This window comes from Musca autumnalis, unplaced genomic scaffold, assembly GCF_047663935.1.
Source record: "Musca autumnalis isolate F117 unplaced genomic scaffold, ASM4766393v1 scaffold_1, whole genome shotgun sequence".
Taxonomy (NCBI): domain Eukaryota; kingdom Metazoa; phylum Arthropoda; class Insecta; order Diptera; family Muscidae; genus Musca; species Musca autumnalis.
In genome coordinates, this window is record NW_027411644.1 from 101683903 (window position 1) to 101700356 (window position 16454).

The window sequence follows — 16454 nt, forward strand, 5'->3', positions numbered from 1 at the left end:
AAGCACAAACGTAGTCACAAAACGACATGGATATCTCCAGATAGGAGAACTGAAAACCAGATTGACCATTTTTGCATTAGCCGCAAATGGAAACATAATCTTTGTGATGTACGGGTAAAACGTAGTGCTGACATTGGCTCTGACCACCACCTACTTCTCGCGATAGTGCAAATGAAAGTAAGCGCCATCAAAAATATACATAAAAAATTTACGTCATCGAAGTTTGACATAGAAAAATTAAAATACCCTCGTTATCAGGAAGCCGTTGAAAACGATTTAAATATGATGTTAGAACAGGAGAATGTCCCAAACGAAGGCATAGAAGAACGCTGGGAAAACATTAAAAATAATCTTTTACAAACGTGCGAAAATGTACTTGGACACTATGCCCCCGGAAAAAAGGAATGGATGAGCCCATCAACTTGGAGCTTAATAGAAGAAAGAAGAAATCTGAAAATATCAAAGAACAATGAAAAATCGTCGCATAAAAAAAATTAATTGGAAAAGTTATAGACAACAAAAAACAAGGAAGTAAGAACTGCTTGTAGAAGAGACAAAAGAGCATACACTGATGAACTTGCGATGCAAGCAAACGAAGCCGCAAATAGGAACGACAATAAAGCGGTCTATGATATAACAAAACGGCTAGCAGGGAGACATAAACCACATTGATTGAAATTTGATGAACAAATTTCTCGCTGGCGCACGCACTTTATGGAAACATTAGATAATATTCCGAACTCTCCTTCAAACTTTAATACCATGTCCGACATACCCATACCTACGTCTAATCAACTCAGCACCGAACCACCATCCCTCATTGAAATAGAGAATGCTATTAAAAGGTTCAAAAACAACAAAGCTTCAGGATACGACCGTATTCCCCCAGAAATAATAAAATGCTGTCCTACAAAAATATCACGACTTTTTTACCCACTATTTCAAGATATTTGGAGAGAAGAAAAACTACCCAACGACTGGTTACAAGGCATTCTACTAAAACTGCCGAAAAAGGGAGACCTTTCCCAATGTAAAAACTATAGAGGGATTTATCTTCTTTCCATACCTTCCAAAATACTCACAAGAATTCTTCTTAATAGAATCAACTACACGGTAGAAACAAATCTTTGGAAAGAACAAGCTGGGTTCCGCGCAAATATGTCACGTGTAGACCATATAAATACGCTCCGAATAATCGCTGAGCAAACAATAGGAATGCAAACTTGCAAACAACTGCTTTTGACAGCGTAATCCGGTCCAAAATATGGGAGCTACTACAAACAACAGGTATCCCATCGAAGCTCATAAACCTTATTAAAGCTCAGTATGACGGATTCTATTGCCGGGTCCTACACAATGGCCGTTTATCGGAACCATTTCGTCCAAAATCCGGTGTGAGGCAGGGCTGCCTACTGTCGCCACTACTATTTCTTCTGGTAATTGATAATGCGATGAAGGAAACAATCGCAGGTAGCCGTCGTGGTATCCAATGGACTATAAACAGCCATCTTGAGGATCTAGACTACGCAGACGACATTTGCCTACTATCCACCAAGCACTCAGATATGCAGTCTAAACTCGACGACTTAGTTGCCCACTCAGCGAAAGTCGGATTAAGAATTAACACCGCAAAGACAAAGGCTTTAGCAATAAAAGCATCAAACAACAATCTTTTTGTCATTGGACAGGAACAAATAGAGTTCGTAAACAAATTCTGCTATCTGGGAAGCATGATCTCAACCGAAAGCAGTGCACAGGCTGACATTGAATTCAGAATTGGTAAAGCCAACAGCGCCTTCTTTCAATTAAGAAACATCTGGAACTCGAGGGTTATACTAACGAAGTAAAAATCAACTTATTCAAATCAAACGTTCTGTCAGTACTATTGTATAGTTGCGAATCATGGTTAACAACAACAACCCTTAACAACCCAGCAAAATTTGACGGAAGGGGTTCTTTGCGATGACGTGATTTCATGTCATCTTTTGCATTGGTTCAAAGGAAGTCGTGAAAGATCCGATCTTTTCATTAGGATTTGAACCAATGCAAAGGAAGTCGTGAAAGATCCGATCTTTTCATCAGCATTTGTACCCATTCCATCGATACAATAGAGATGATGTTTGTGTTTTTATTTACACACCTGTTTATTTTCATTTTGGTATGTTCCAGTACTGCAAAAATCTACTAATTTTTACTATTTTTTCCGATAACATAAAGGAAAAATTGTTATCGTAGTAAAAATAAGTAGATTCTTGCAGTTTCTGGAACAGACCAAAGTTGTTAGAACTGACGTCGTGATGTTGTCTTACATTTCCTGCATATCAAACAACTAAAACTTCTAAACAATTGGTATTATATGAAGTCCCAACCATCGAGCTAAAAATAGAATCGGACTGCACACATTGCTATTTTAAAAGTTCCCTTGTCTGTTCTAAATCTGACATAGAATGAAATCAATCAAATCTCCCTTCTTGGAATTTGAAAAAAAAAAGTCCGAAACGAAAAGGAACAAGAATCTGAAAATAAAGAAGAAACTACTTTTGGAAAGAAACAATTAAAAATAAATTAATTAAGCATAAATGTTATTTTCCATAAAAAGTCTCTCCTCCCCGTTCGTTACATTTTGTTCTTAGAGATCCCTAAAGCAAGCCGGGTTGTAGATCCCTACATATTTCCGTCACTAAACAAAAGAGTATAAATTACCAAAATGTTGTTATAAAATAACAAAATTATAAAATAAAACTAATTTACGAAATAAAAATACTTAAAGGAGTGCGTTTGGAGTCCATGTTGAAATCTAAACTGGTGATGGGAAGATAATTGAAAAAAAAACCTTTTGTAAGATGAAAGAATATCAGTTGGGTAGAACGGAGGAAGTAATCTTTTGCGTTGCAGCGGTGGTGATTACATTGCAATTTTGGATGTAAACTTTTGAAAAACTATACTGATAAATTAATTGTAGCTATTTCATGAATTCGTTTGAATTAATAAAGAGTTTTGTTTTTCATGAAAACCATAATTCAATACAGCATTTCCATTTTCCAAACAATACATGAAAATTTCATGCCAAGGGATTGGTGAAAATGACATGCCAAAGCATTGGTTAAAATGACATGTCAAAGCATGGGTGAAAATGACGTGTCAAAGCATTGGTGAAAATGACATGTCAAATCATTGGTGGAAATGACATGCCAAAACATTGGTTAAAATGACATGTCAACGCATTGGTTAAAATGACATGCTTAGGATCCAGAAAAGAACGTCATCTTTTGGGGTCCACGCTCATATAAAATTCATCGATGAAGATGCTAAAAAGATGACATGCTAGATCACTTGCACCCATGATTGAATGTCATCTTTGGCATCGAACATTTTGCTGGGAACAAATTGCAAAGCTTCACAAACAAATGCTTGCGGTCTATTTTAAAAATCTGGTGGCCAAATGTAATAAGCAATGAAAATCTGTACAAAAAATTTGACATAGAACCTATTCCCGTTATAATAAAAAGAAGAAAGTGGCAATGGATTGGTCACACATTGCGAAAAGAACAAGATGAGATATGTCGCCAAGCCCTAGACTGGAACACGCAAGGGCACAGAAGGAAGGGTCGGCCAAAGACCACTTGGAGAAGAAGCCTGATGAAGGAAGTGGAGAGCAGCGGCAGAAGCTGGAATGAAATTAAACGTATTGCGAATGATAGAATAGTTTGGAAAAACTTTGTAAAGGCCCTATGCTCCCCAAGGAGTTAAGTGGAAATAAAGAAGAAGATAAACAGGTTGAATTTTATTAAAACAAGTTGCAACCCAGCAAAAAAAGTCCTCCCAAAATCATGGGTTTCGTAAGGGATTTTTGGCAGCCGTAACTACTCGCAAACCCCCTTTCTTCCCCATTATTTTTACAAGGGCATGTCGCACTCAGTTTGTAGTTATTTTATGACCACTAGAATAACTAGTTATTCTGTGGCCACTAGAAGTTGAAAAGTAAGTTGACAAAAATTCTATTTTTAGAACAGTTGATGTAGAGATTTTTTTAATTTCATCACACTTCTTACTTTTATTTTATTTTATTTCGCTTGCTGTGCGAGTTGAACACACGAACCCTCTGATTTCTAGCCAAAGACACTACATACTATGCCACGCACACGAACATTAAGGGTTGCTTAAGAACTTAAATGTGCAGTGCACATGTGTACCACGAATTGTTATTTTTTAATTAAAAAAAACTCGCGTACCCACAGGGAACGTTGAACACACAACCCTAGGATTTATAGTCGGACACACACTCACTGTGCCACCGTCCTCATTACTTAGTGAGGAGCAAAGTAAGTAGGTTTGCCTTGTTATTTTTTTAAGAAGTATCCCATTACTTTTCAGATTACTTGTAATGGGAAAAGAAGCTTGTTTACATTACTTTGTAATGGGTTACGTAATGACTACCGGATCCAAATTTTTGCTGGGAAACTACCAATTGTTTGGAATTCTTTCCTAATTTCCGCGAAAATATACAACTTTTTCACTAAAGTTATGGGACCTCAGTAAACATATAGTATGTAGGAAGCCATAAATTAACAATGTTTCTCGATATAATGAATAGCGTTTTCTAAGTTTTTTTCTAATAATCAGAATTGAAACCGCCATAACTTTTGCGCGCAATATCCAAAATTAGTATCCCGAACAGATTTGAGAATGGGAAATTTTTTCAATACATGCACCAAAAATCGTTCATGTAGCGTCAAAAAAAAAAATTAATTTTTCATCAAATGGAATATTAAAAAATTCTGACTTTTCCTCATATACCAAAATTGTAAACATTATTTTGACCCGTAAATTTTGGGTTATTTTGGTAATCTTCATTTATTCCCTAATTAAATGTTGGAAGTGCCTAATATTTTCACCACTAAATACTTAAAAAGGTTACATTTATATGTTATACGTATAATATCTCTATGTCGGTGTAATAATGCAATCAAAAACAAGTGAGCAAAGGCTATAGTCGGGACGGGGCCTACCATGTGATACCCTACACCACTACCCCTGTGCATAAGCTTTTCACTGGTAAACATTTCTATTACGGAATATAATCCGACTACCACCAAATATAATATGCCTCTTTCTCTCTGGGATCCCCATACGCAACCAAAATTTCGTGACTATCCGATCAAAATTGCGACATTTAGCGTAATTGCAAAAAATGGAAGAATTGGATGCATTACCGACTATTGTGGTATCTCCCTTGTTTAAGTAATATTTTCTTCTTCCATTGACAGGCTTTGCCGTTGAAATACCCCTACTAGAAACCGATATATTCACAAAGAATAAAACTTTGAATTTGTCTCCACATGAGTTTTTTTCCCATTCCGACCCCTAAATATTATCCGACTATCAACAAAAAATCAATAGACTTCTGCATCTGTGGGGACCCCATCAACCCCCAAAATTTCGACTGTCCGATCAAAATTCTAACCTGTAGCGTGAAAAAATGGAAAATTGGATATATTACTTACTTTTGCGATATCTCGGTTGTTTGCTCACTTACGCCAACATACTTTTCATCAATATAAAGGAGATCTTTTCTTCTTCTTTTGGAATACTCCTACCAGAAGCGGAGATATTCCATAAGAAATAAACGTTGACTTTTCTCCATATAAGCTTTATGTTTATTCCGACTCCTGAATATTATACGACCAACACCAAACTTAATAGGTTTCTTCCTCTGTGTGACCCGCATCAACTCCCCAACGATCCGACCAAAATTGTTCCACAACAGCCTGCTTTACATCGTTGTAAAGGTGATATTTTCTACTTTCCTTGCCAGGTTTTGCTTTTGGTATACCTCTTAAAGAAGCTATTGGCTTTGAATTGATGATCAATAAGCTTCTTCCTCAGTGGGACTCCCAAATTTCGTGACTATCCGATCAAAATTGCGACCAGTAGCGCAATTTTGAAAAAAAAATATTGACAAATAGGATGTATCAACGACTATTGCCATATCTCCGTTATTTGGACACCTACGCCAACCTACTTTGCATCATTGTAAAGGTGGGATATTCTACTTTGATAGCTATAGTCAGGCTTTGCTTTTAGAAGCTCCCCAACCACCTACGACAACCTACTATACATCGTTGTGAAGGTGATATTTTCTATTTTCATTAGAAGGTTTTGCTATTGATATACCCCTTACAGATGCGGAGATATTCGCTTTGGAATAAGACGTTGACTTTTTCCCCAAAATAAGTTGTTTGCCCATTCCGACCCCTGAATATTATCCGGCCATCATCAAAATCAATAAGCTTCTTCCTCAGTGGGACTCCCAAATTTCGTGACTATCCGATCAAAATTGCGACCAGTAGCGCGATTTTGAAAAAAAAAAATTGAAAAATAGGATGTATCAACGACTATTGCTATATCTCCGTTATTTGGACACCTACGCCAACCTACTTTGCATCATTGTAAAGGTGGGATATTCTACTTTGATAGCTAAAGTCAGGCTTTGCTTTTGGAAGCTCCCCAACCATTATAATTAAAATCGCAAAAATGATAAGTTGGGTTGTATTAGCGACTATTGCGATATCATCGTTGTTTGACCACCTACGACAACCTACTATACATCGTTGTGAAGGTGATATTTTCTATTTTCATTAGCAGGTTTTGCTATTGATATACCCCTTACAGATGCGGAGATATTCGCTTTGAAATAAGACGTTGACTTTTTCCCCAAAATAAGTTTTTTGCCCATTCCCATTTTGCCCCTGAATATTATCCGACCATCACTAAATCAGTAGGCTTCTTCCCCTCCGGGACCCTCATCAAGACCCAAAATGTGGTGACGACCTTGCGACCTTTAGCATGATTACAAGGTTAAGATGGACAGACGGACGGACACACATTGCCAGATCGATTCAGCTCGTCGAGACATTCATTGGTATATATAAGTATGGGTTTACGACCATTATTTCGATGCGTTACAAACTTTTTGGCCTAAAACCAACTTATAATTCCCTACCCACACAGTGGTGTAGGTTATAAAAAAATGTTGAGACGAAGAAACTTTATTTTGACGCTCACTGTAGGTATTATATATCCTCCATAGAACGGCACTCGCGTTTTTTTGTAGCCGTTCTTACTTGTTTAGGTTAGATTAGATAAGGCATTTGGGGTATCCGTGGTCGAAAAATGTTTGCACCTAAAATTCTCGACAGGAAAGGAAAGCAATTATTCCATTTTAGTTAAGAATATTTTATGGTGGATGGTATTAAAAGTTCGGCCCGTCCTAAATTAAGGAAAGATATTTCACTTGTTTATTTTATATTTATTTAGTATTTTAACTATATATTATTTTATTCTCAACACCAACACATTGATCTTCACATAATCATAAATTTTACAATTTTCACTTCCAGTCCAGCAAACCACGATTATCTAGCCACGGCAAGAGTTCCATCATAGCTTGACAATATTTATGATTTCCATACATATCTGCCTTCAGTTTTGATTCATCAATGAAATAGTTTTCCGATTTGCCATCATTTGGTTTTTCCAACATGACAATTGGCAATACCTTAGATACGACCATATAAGCTGAAAGAAAATATGATAAAGAGATTAAAGACTTTTGTTGATATAAAAACAAAGTTGTTGTACGCTTGATTTCATAAATAAGTTCAAAGTGAACTTCCTACCCAATTTTTAGACATAATACCCACCAGCCAAACCGTTCCGTAAAAGAGCAGCATGAATCGTTGTAAGTTTTGGTAGGGGGCGATGGTATTGCATCAATTTCAAATTCTCCACCAAATTGTCATAATAGAATCGCACCATATAATCAAATTGTGAAGTCTTGATTTCCTTTTTCGCCGAAGACAGTATGACATAATAGAGATCATTGGCCGGTGAACCATATTTGCTAACTTGAAAATCTACACACAAAGTTTGTTTGATTTTACCAAAGGCATCGTATTGGAACATTATGTTATTGGTCCACAAATCACCATGATTGAGAACATTAAATTGGCGATTATCGACACGTTGATCTTCCAAAAGGCGATCAACCAAATATTCATCGGAATTCATCTGCAAATGCAAAAGTCTAAGGTTATTTCAAGTGATTTTATTTACAGCTTCTCGACTCTTACCAACTTCTCATAATACTGTTGACAATTTTTCCATTTTTTCAATTGCTTTAAAAATTCCCCCGAAGCATTAAATTCCTTGAGTAGATCCTTGTTTTTCGCATTGAAAATACCCACAGTAAAATCTTCACCAAACATACCATAATGTTCAACATAACAGGCGGAGGCAGCATGAAATTCGGCCATTTTCTTAAGGACCTCTTTCATGTGATCCATATCTAGACCTTCAAGGCGATTGGCATTTTTGAATTGTTTCGTTTGCAAATCTTCTAAAAGGACATATTCCATGCCATTATCACGATCAAATGTAAATGCCTTGGGAGCAAATTGTACCGTTTTACCAGCATCTGCATACAGCTGTTCAAATTTGGGAAATATTTTATGATATAATTCCTCTTCTTTGGGGAAAAGCCGTAGTCTTTCCAGAATACTGGACATCATTTCGTTGACATGATGAGCTTTCAGGAAGAATGACACAGGTTTTGTGCTGCCATCTGTATGGACAAAAGACAAGGTATTAAAAATATTTCACTTACAAAACGGTGTGAACTGACTTACCTTCCATTTCTGCTTCCGCTTTAATGCGTATAATCAGTGAGGAATAATTTTCACCCTCTTTTGTTTCATTTTCCGTCGTTATTTTTGTGATTTTCCTAAAATCTCCAATTTGTTGTTGAATCGCTTTGTTCAAAGTTACATTATCCAGCCATTGGGGTAGATCTTTATCGATTGTCTGACCATTCTCTGTTGTTGTCATTTTGAATCTGCCAAGTGAATCATATGTTTGATTAAATTTAATTTTACATTAAAGTGTTTTAAGTGAATTGTTAACAACAAAATAAATAAATAAAACAAATATCAATTTGATTATTTTACACTCTAGCAGCGGTCACAAATCAAAACCTTTTAGAATTGTGATAAAAAATACAAATTTCTGGGAATGTTTTCTATTCAAAGTTGTAAATTCCTTAATGGAATGTATCATAATAGTTATAGAGTCGAAATCTTGTAGATCAGATCATTTCCCTATTGTTGTTTCCTTTAGTAGATCACCGGATTTCGAACAAAGAAAATCCCCGGTGGAAATGTTGTATACTAAGTATCACATTTAAGACATGTTGATTCGATAATTAACTATATCGGGAATTCTAAAAAGAAATGTTCAGCTATGTCGTAAAGTTGTTCCAGCCATTGGACAAAAATAAAAAAAAACTGAGCCATGAGATGGAACTTTCCAAAAGTATATTTTTTGTTTTTGTTCCATTCCGATGGTACTTCTTGAGAATAGCTCCAAAAATCAGAACATGTGACTTGTAACGACCTCCTTCTTCTATGGAGCTGGATAGAGTACAGATGTTAGTCGATAAGCAGAACCTCAGTCTTCAGATGGGAAGAGAGAATTCTAAACTCTTTTGCAAAGAACGACGGCCTTGTCATTAAGTTTGCCCCCAATAACTCTGGAGAAGGCTATCTAAGAAGTCGAGGGTGCGCTGAACTTCGAATTGGGAAGGTTATGCTTCAGGATCTCTTCGAAGCACCAGTAGAGCGTAAGCAGCGATAAATCTGCATCACTGAAAATCTATGCTGAGCTCCTGTAAACCCTCAACTTTTGACATCGACATCGTCTTAGTCCAGGAACCTCCTTTTTTAAAAATAAGATGAGTAAACCAAGCGTTTGGGTGCCACCGTGGTGCAATGGTATGCACGCCCGCCTTGCACGCAGAAGGTCGTGGGTTCGATTCCCCGGCCAGGGAACATCAAACATTTTTCAACGGTGGAAAAATACCCCTCAGTAATGTTGGCGACATTTCCTGAGTATTCCAGCCTTGAAAAACTTCTCCACAAGTGGTGTCTTAGACACGCCGTTCGGACTCGGCGATAAACAGTAGGTCCCATATCATTGAGCTAAATATGAATCGGGGTGCACTCATTGATATGAGAGAAGTCTCCCTTGTCCCGTATGGGATGTTGTGGAACAATGTTTTAAACCAAGCGTCAAGATCTATACTGTGTTCTACGCCTCGGTTAAAATGTAAGGAATTGGGGAGATTTTTCACGAGTTTGATTGAATTGCATCCGGATACAGTTAAAATGTGAAAAATGGATGCCATTCCTTGGATCGCATCTGAATGCGCATAAAATGTGGGGAATGGAGCGCCTTTTTCACGACTCCGTTAGAACAACATCAAAACATGCCGTGAAAGAAATAGTGTACATTGCAGTACTTCCAATTAATTTTGCTGGGTAACTATGTATGTACACAAGTCAAAGTCGTCTCACTGATATAAATCTAAAAAAAACGCCAACCCTCCTAATTGAGAGACCGGACACCGTTTAAAGTGCGGTTTATTGCTATAATAAACAATACCAACAAACTAGTTATGTGTTTTTCGTTGAGACTCAACGAACGCATAGCAGTGGGAAAGATTTCGTTTTGTTTGCAAGTAAAGTAGTAGTGCCAAAGAAATTCTCGATCAGTGTGTTTCTTTGGACACGTATCTATTTGAGCGAGCAATTGAAACTTGGGTATAAAAAGTTTCTTGTCGAAAAACAAGAAACAAGGGAACTGATGAGGATCTGTGGCGAGATCCAAAACTATAGTCTTCCCTGCCTTGGCGAACAATGCCAAATTTTCCTACTAATAAATTAAAGTTGCTTTAATAAAATATTAAAACAATGACTATGGGATTAAGCCTGACTATTTTGAAAAGCAAAATAGAAGTCGTCATCCCAAATAAAAAACGCCAACACTCCTAGTGTCAACCCTCCTAATTTCTTCAAATGTTTTTTTTCCATGAAATATGTCATCTCTATTAAAAATATTAAAAACTAAAAATAAACAAAATTACGCCAACACAGTATAAACTTGTATTATTAAATAACACTGTGCAACATTTTTAAGGTAATCATGTGCAAACAATTTGAACTGAGGATTTTTTGAAAGTACAGACCCAAACGACAAAAACCCTAGTTGGGTTTAGTTGGTCAGATCCTGCTTAGACTTTTTAGCCTCATTTAAACATGGTTAAATATTGGCACTTTAAAGCAATTCTGGGCTATATCTCTGAAACCTATGTGAATCTTCATCTGACTTCTAAAGAAAATTTGTAGATAAGGGCAAGAATAAAATATTTGGAGAAATAATGAATTAATATGAATCGGCCCTTGGGCTTAAATTGCTTTTTATGAAAGAAATAAAAATAAAAAAATAAAATAAAAATAATTTATATATAATTTCGCAGCATATCTCCAAAACCATTAAAATTTTCTTAATGTTTTCTTTTCAAAAAATATTCGTTGGCATGTAATACACAACTCTTAAGAACATACCATTGATGTTTGCAACGACAATTTCATAAATATGTTAGTCCGGTCAAAATAGACATTGAAATAGCAAAAATTCCCACAAAGCTGAATTTTGATGGAGAGCTAGGGTTTGCCATTAGAAGCAACGTCCTAAAAGTCCCCATCGATCCCATGTGTGCAAAAAAAATTATTCGGGGTCAAAGGTCAAAATTTAAGGGTTTTTAGGTTTTCGGATTTATTTTTTGAAAACGGTTGATCTAATCAAAAAGTGACTAAAGTAAATATTGTAGACAGAAAAATTATCTACAAGTTTGACCCTTACAATTTTTTTCTTAGAAGGAACCATTCTTGAGATATAGATGTTCTAAAAAACACATGATTTTTATGCACTTATAAGGGAAATATGCACATATTCAGACGAACCGGCTAAAATAAGCGAAGTAATCAGGTCTGTCCCCCAAATTAATATATATTTTCTTGAAGAGCGAAATTATAGCTATCTTCTAAAAAAAATTCCAACAAAATCGGAGTGTGTTTAGTAGAGTTATTCAATGTTAGAGTCATTTTATGCAAAAATATCCCATTTAACCCACATGTATAATCGAAAGCCCAACGGGGAACGACCCCAACGAAAACTCTCCGATTTTTTTCAAGTTTTGTCCGAAGGTAGGGTTTGCTGCGCTGATTACGGAAATGTATAATTTTCAACGGTTGCGGATCCGGTTCGCCGGTTATTAGACCCGAAAGGCCAAATTTAAAAACCGGGTTAGACCCGGTTCTACCCACATGTATAATCGAAAGCCCAACGGGCAACGACCCCAACGAAAACTCTCCGATTTTTTTCAAGTTTTGTCCGAAGGTAGGGTTTGTTGCGCTGATTACGGAAATGTATAATTTTCAACGGTTGCGGATCCGGTTCGGCGGTTATTAGACCCGAAAGGCCAAATTTAAAAACCGGGTTAGACCCGGTTCTACTGAACCGATTACTGCAAAGTGGATATCGTTTGAAAGCTTACGGAAGTATCTAACACATAGTGTCGTTACTTTAACCGGTTCGCCTCATAATGTACTTACGCGGCTATTTTTTTATTTGACCTTTAGATCGAGATATCTCGAAAATGGTAAGCCTTTTTTAAGAATCATAAGGACCAATCTTGTAGACAATTATTGAATCTAAAACTTTAACTTTAGCGGGCTTTTGCTAAGTATTACCGTTTTTGAGAAAAATTAAAAAAACTGAATAATGCCTCCAAAAATGACCTTTGACCCCGAATAACTTGTTTTGCACACATGGGATCGATGGGGACTTTTAGGACGTTGCTTCTAATGGCCAACCCTAGCTCTCCACCAAAATGCAGCTTTGTGGGAATTTTTGCTATTTCCCCCTTATACGCATGTCTATTTTGATCGGACTATGTCGATAATGTTGGAGAAATCCCAAATTGAAGAATAAATTGTTGGTGTGAACTGTGTTTGAAATGCGTGTTGTAAAAGATATGATGCAAAATACCGCTGAAACAACATAAAGTAAGTATCTTAGAGTTTCAGAATGTTCTGAAGAATTGCTGAGAACTTTATTTGGAAGAAATTTGTAAAGGTTACTTGGTTCAACTCCAAATAGTTTAGCTGATACTGACCAGAATTTCAGCAATTATGTAAAATGTTCTATATTTTATCGATTTTGATGCCCTAGATGGTTTTCTTATGATAAGTTCTATCAGTTTAGGGCTACAATATTGCCAAAGACAGCAAGGCCAAATTCCAAATCATTTCTGAGATAAAAGCCCGCTAATTGCAGAAAACTGTAGTTTTAGTCCGGTTTAGATGAGGCCATAAAATCCGAACTGGATCTGACAGGACAAACAAAACCCTACTAGGGCCTTTGTAGTCTCAATATGTACTTTCAAAAAATGCATACAAGAAGTTGTTTGCATTTTCAGTTTTGCATAGTGCACTATAGGTCAAACAGCCCATTTTACTGGCCAAAAGTCAGATTTCGCACTTTGTATTTTCACTTATTTTGTTTTACTTTCTTGTAAGAAACACTTCAAAGATAATAAAAATAAATTTTGTTTTTGTATGAGAAATTATACCGTTACATGGCAGGCTGCCAAATATGTATTATCCAAATATCTTTAAAAACTTGTGAACGAAATATGTTTACTTGTATACGTTCAGGGTGAAACAAAATCACAATATTAGCATAAGTAACGATTTGATTAGAAAGTATTCGATATCTATTTATCAAAAATGCCCTCCTTTTATCATTTATGTGTATAAATAGTTATTAAATGGGTGTTAACTTTGAATTTTCGAAGAAAGTAGAACATTTTGAGGTTATGTACGCTTTTAAAGTCTCGGCAACGTTCGGCAATGAAAGTGAAAATTGAAATTGGTTCATTAACTCGTGCCGAATGCAGAAAATTTTATGTGATTTTGCGTAAGTTTGCTCGACAAGTATTATACAACTTCTTTTAGGTTACCATATTTTCCATAATATTGATTTTATTTGAAGTCAGGGTTAAACCTCTTACCAAATAATGTTAGCCAAATTGGAGTCTACAGCATTCTGCTGTGTTCTAAAGTCAAATTATTTACAAATCTTTTATAAATATATACAGTTATAGTCAAAATATGTCACATCATATTGTGGGATTTTCAAGGTAATAATTTTAAGGCATATTCACATTAAAACTAAAACGAACAACAACAAAAAAGCTTCTGAACTTATCGGACGTCGATGCCTTCAATTCTGTAGACAAACAACAGACCTTCCAGTTTTTGTCCCCAAAGGGTTAAGGTACCAGTTGTGTATTTGGTACATAAAGGGTTAATTTTTTGGCCCACGTTGTTCCATTTTTCTCCTTGAATCTAAAAACGCTATATTAACTTAAACCAAATACTTGTTTTAACTTTAAGACTTTTGGCCAATAAAATGGCCCGTTTGACCTATAGTGTAGTGTTATAATACATCTGTATTAAATATGACATTGACGTTTTTAATTGTTTTTGCAACTAGAAATGTATGATCGATGCAATTTAACTTTCTCGCTAACATTTAGACAACACTAATAACGACAACAACAACAATTCATTTATAGTAAATAGTTATTAAATAATAGTAGTAATTACTTTTGCACAGTTTGGAGAAAAAATTAAAACACTTTAATTGACTTTTGTGTTGAACTTCCACCCGTCACAATTAATTTGTCAAAACCACCACACACCTATTCCACCAGTTCTTTACAAAAGAACTTACCAAATCAAACTGAGAACCGAGGAAACAAGTCAACGCAATTGCTAAAAAAAGAAATCAAATTAATGAATAGAAGATTGATTGCATTTCTTTCTGTCCCACCTTGGATTTTACGTCAATTGACGGATAGGTTGGTTGCACGGCAGACGGCAAAATTGTAACATAAAGTTCGCATAACAGTCATGTTTATGTGATTAAACGATAATTATAAGATATCGAAAGCACAGTGTTCAAGAGAGAAATATTTTTAAGAAAAGTTCTATTATTTCAATTTCATTATTAGTATTATTATTAATATACTACTATACTGATCCAAACCATTGGGGATAATTGGATTTGTTCTTATACTATAAAATGGCGTTTGCATTAAAACTTTTTGCCGGGTTAATCTTCTTTATGAGGGTTTATTGACGTTTGCGCTATGTAATTGACATTTGAAACCCTGTGGGTTAATTAAATCCGGTTAAGTGCAAACAGGGTATAACAAGTAAAAAGTCGTTAAGTTAATGTTTTGTTAAAAAGTTTTATTTAATTTTTCGCTCAACGTTTCGTTGGCTTTTTTCTAACTTTTTCAAGAGCATTTATTTATTGGGAAATCTGGTAAAAAAAAATAGAATAAAATTTCTTTTTTAAAACATATCTTTATGTGAATATTGCACTTAATTCTAACTTACTTTAAATATTTTTCATTAATATATATTTCTTACAAATATTGCAAAAAACTGGTTACCACAATATTAATACAATAAATAACAAATAATGAAAAGAAATAAAAAAATCGCAGTTAAAATTAAAAGCTAAAATCACAAACCGTTTCTAAGTATTTGCAATGGAATGCAATGGAATACTCGTCGTTAAGTTCGACCGGACCGGGAATAAATAGTTTCCTTTCCGAATACTCCCAATGCCTAAATTATCTAATCTAAACAAGTAAAAAAGCGTTAAGTTCGGCCGGGCCGAACTTTTTATACCCTCCACCGTAGAATATTCTGAACTAAAACGAAATAATTATTTTCTTTCCTGTTCACAATTTTAGGCGGAGATATTTTGTGACCACTAATACCTACATAAGGTAAAAAAGCATAAAAAATGTATTCAATCGGTCGGGAAATTTATATGGGGCTATATCAAAGTGTGGACCTACATATGTTTTTGGTGGAGGAGTTTTGCGACCACTGGGACCCTATGATCTATTTAGGCGCGATAATGAGCCTAAAGCCTTAAAAATACCGAAAATCTGGAGGAACCGTTTTTTGTTGGGTAGACTATTTCACCGTCCGATAGCCAAAATTAGACATGAACAGGACTATATACGTCTGATACTATAGAAAAAATGGAATAAAATCGCACTTACGATTGTTCGTTTTCTCATTCTCTTAACCGTTTAAAGGACATTCAAATGTTAAAGGACAAAATTTCAAAAAAAAAAAAACAAGTAAGAAAAGGCTATAGTCGGACGGGGCCGACCATGTGATACCCTACACAACAACTTCTAGGAATTAGCTATGTGCAACGACTTTGCACGCTGAATGTCCGGGTATGATTCCCACGCCTGGCTACATCAAATTTTCAACGGTGGCATAATACCCATTTGTAATGCTGCCGACATTTCTGAGTATTTCAGCCATGAAAAACTTCTCTACAAGTGGCAACATAGGACATGCCTTTCGGATTCGGCGATAAAAATACGTCACATATCAATGACATAACATGAATCCATTGGTATAAGATAAGCCTCCCTTGTCCCTACTGGGATATTTGTG

General features: G+C 35.7%; 1 protein-coding gene across 2 annotated transcripts; it reads right to left on the reverse strand.

The window, feature by feature from the left end:
* Window positions 1–7288: 7288 nt before the first annotated feature.
* On the reverse strand, window positions 7289–14714 carry LOC141390700 (uncharacterized). 2 transcript variants are annotated; one of them, XM_073963638.1, is made up of 5 exons: window positions 14695–14714; window positions 8688–8893; window positions 8133–8623; window positions 7704–8070; window positions 7289–7578 (listed from the first exon to the last, which is right to left on the reverse strand). In XM_073963638.1, the coding sequence occupies exons 2-5, from the start codon at window positions 8884–8886 to the stop codon at window positions 7391–7393; spliced, it is 1245 nt and encodes a 414-aa protein (XP_073819739.1). In that variant the 5' UTR covers window positions 8887–8893; window positions 14695–14714; the 3' UTR covers window positions 7289–7390. The 2 variants fall into 2 exon arrangements, with proteins under 2 accessions (XP_073819739.1, XP_073819738.1); XM_073963637.1 differs by having other exon boundaries at window positions 14568–14705.
* Window positions 14715–16454: the final 1740 nt, after the last annotated feature.

Excerpts from the sequence above, each read along its gene's own strand:
- LOC141390700 (XM_073963638.1), bottom strand. The coding sequence starts at position 8,886 with ATGACAACAACAGAGAATGGTCAGACAATCGATAAAGATCTACCCCAA. Across the intron at positions 8,624-8,687 it reads AGCGGAAGCAGAAATGGAAG|ATGGCAGCACAAAACCTGTG; the intron begins GTAAGTCAGTTC and ends TTGTCCATACAG. Across the intron at positions 7,579-7,703 it reads TTTACGGAACGGTTTGGCTG|CTTATATGGTCGTATCTAAG; the intron begins GTGGGTATTATG and ends ATTTTCTTTCAG.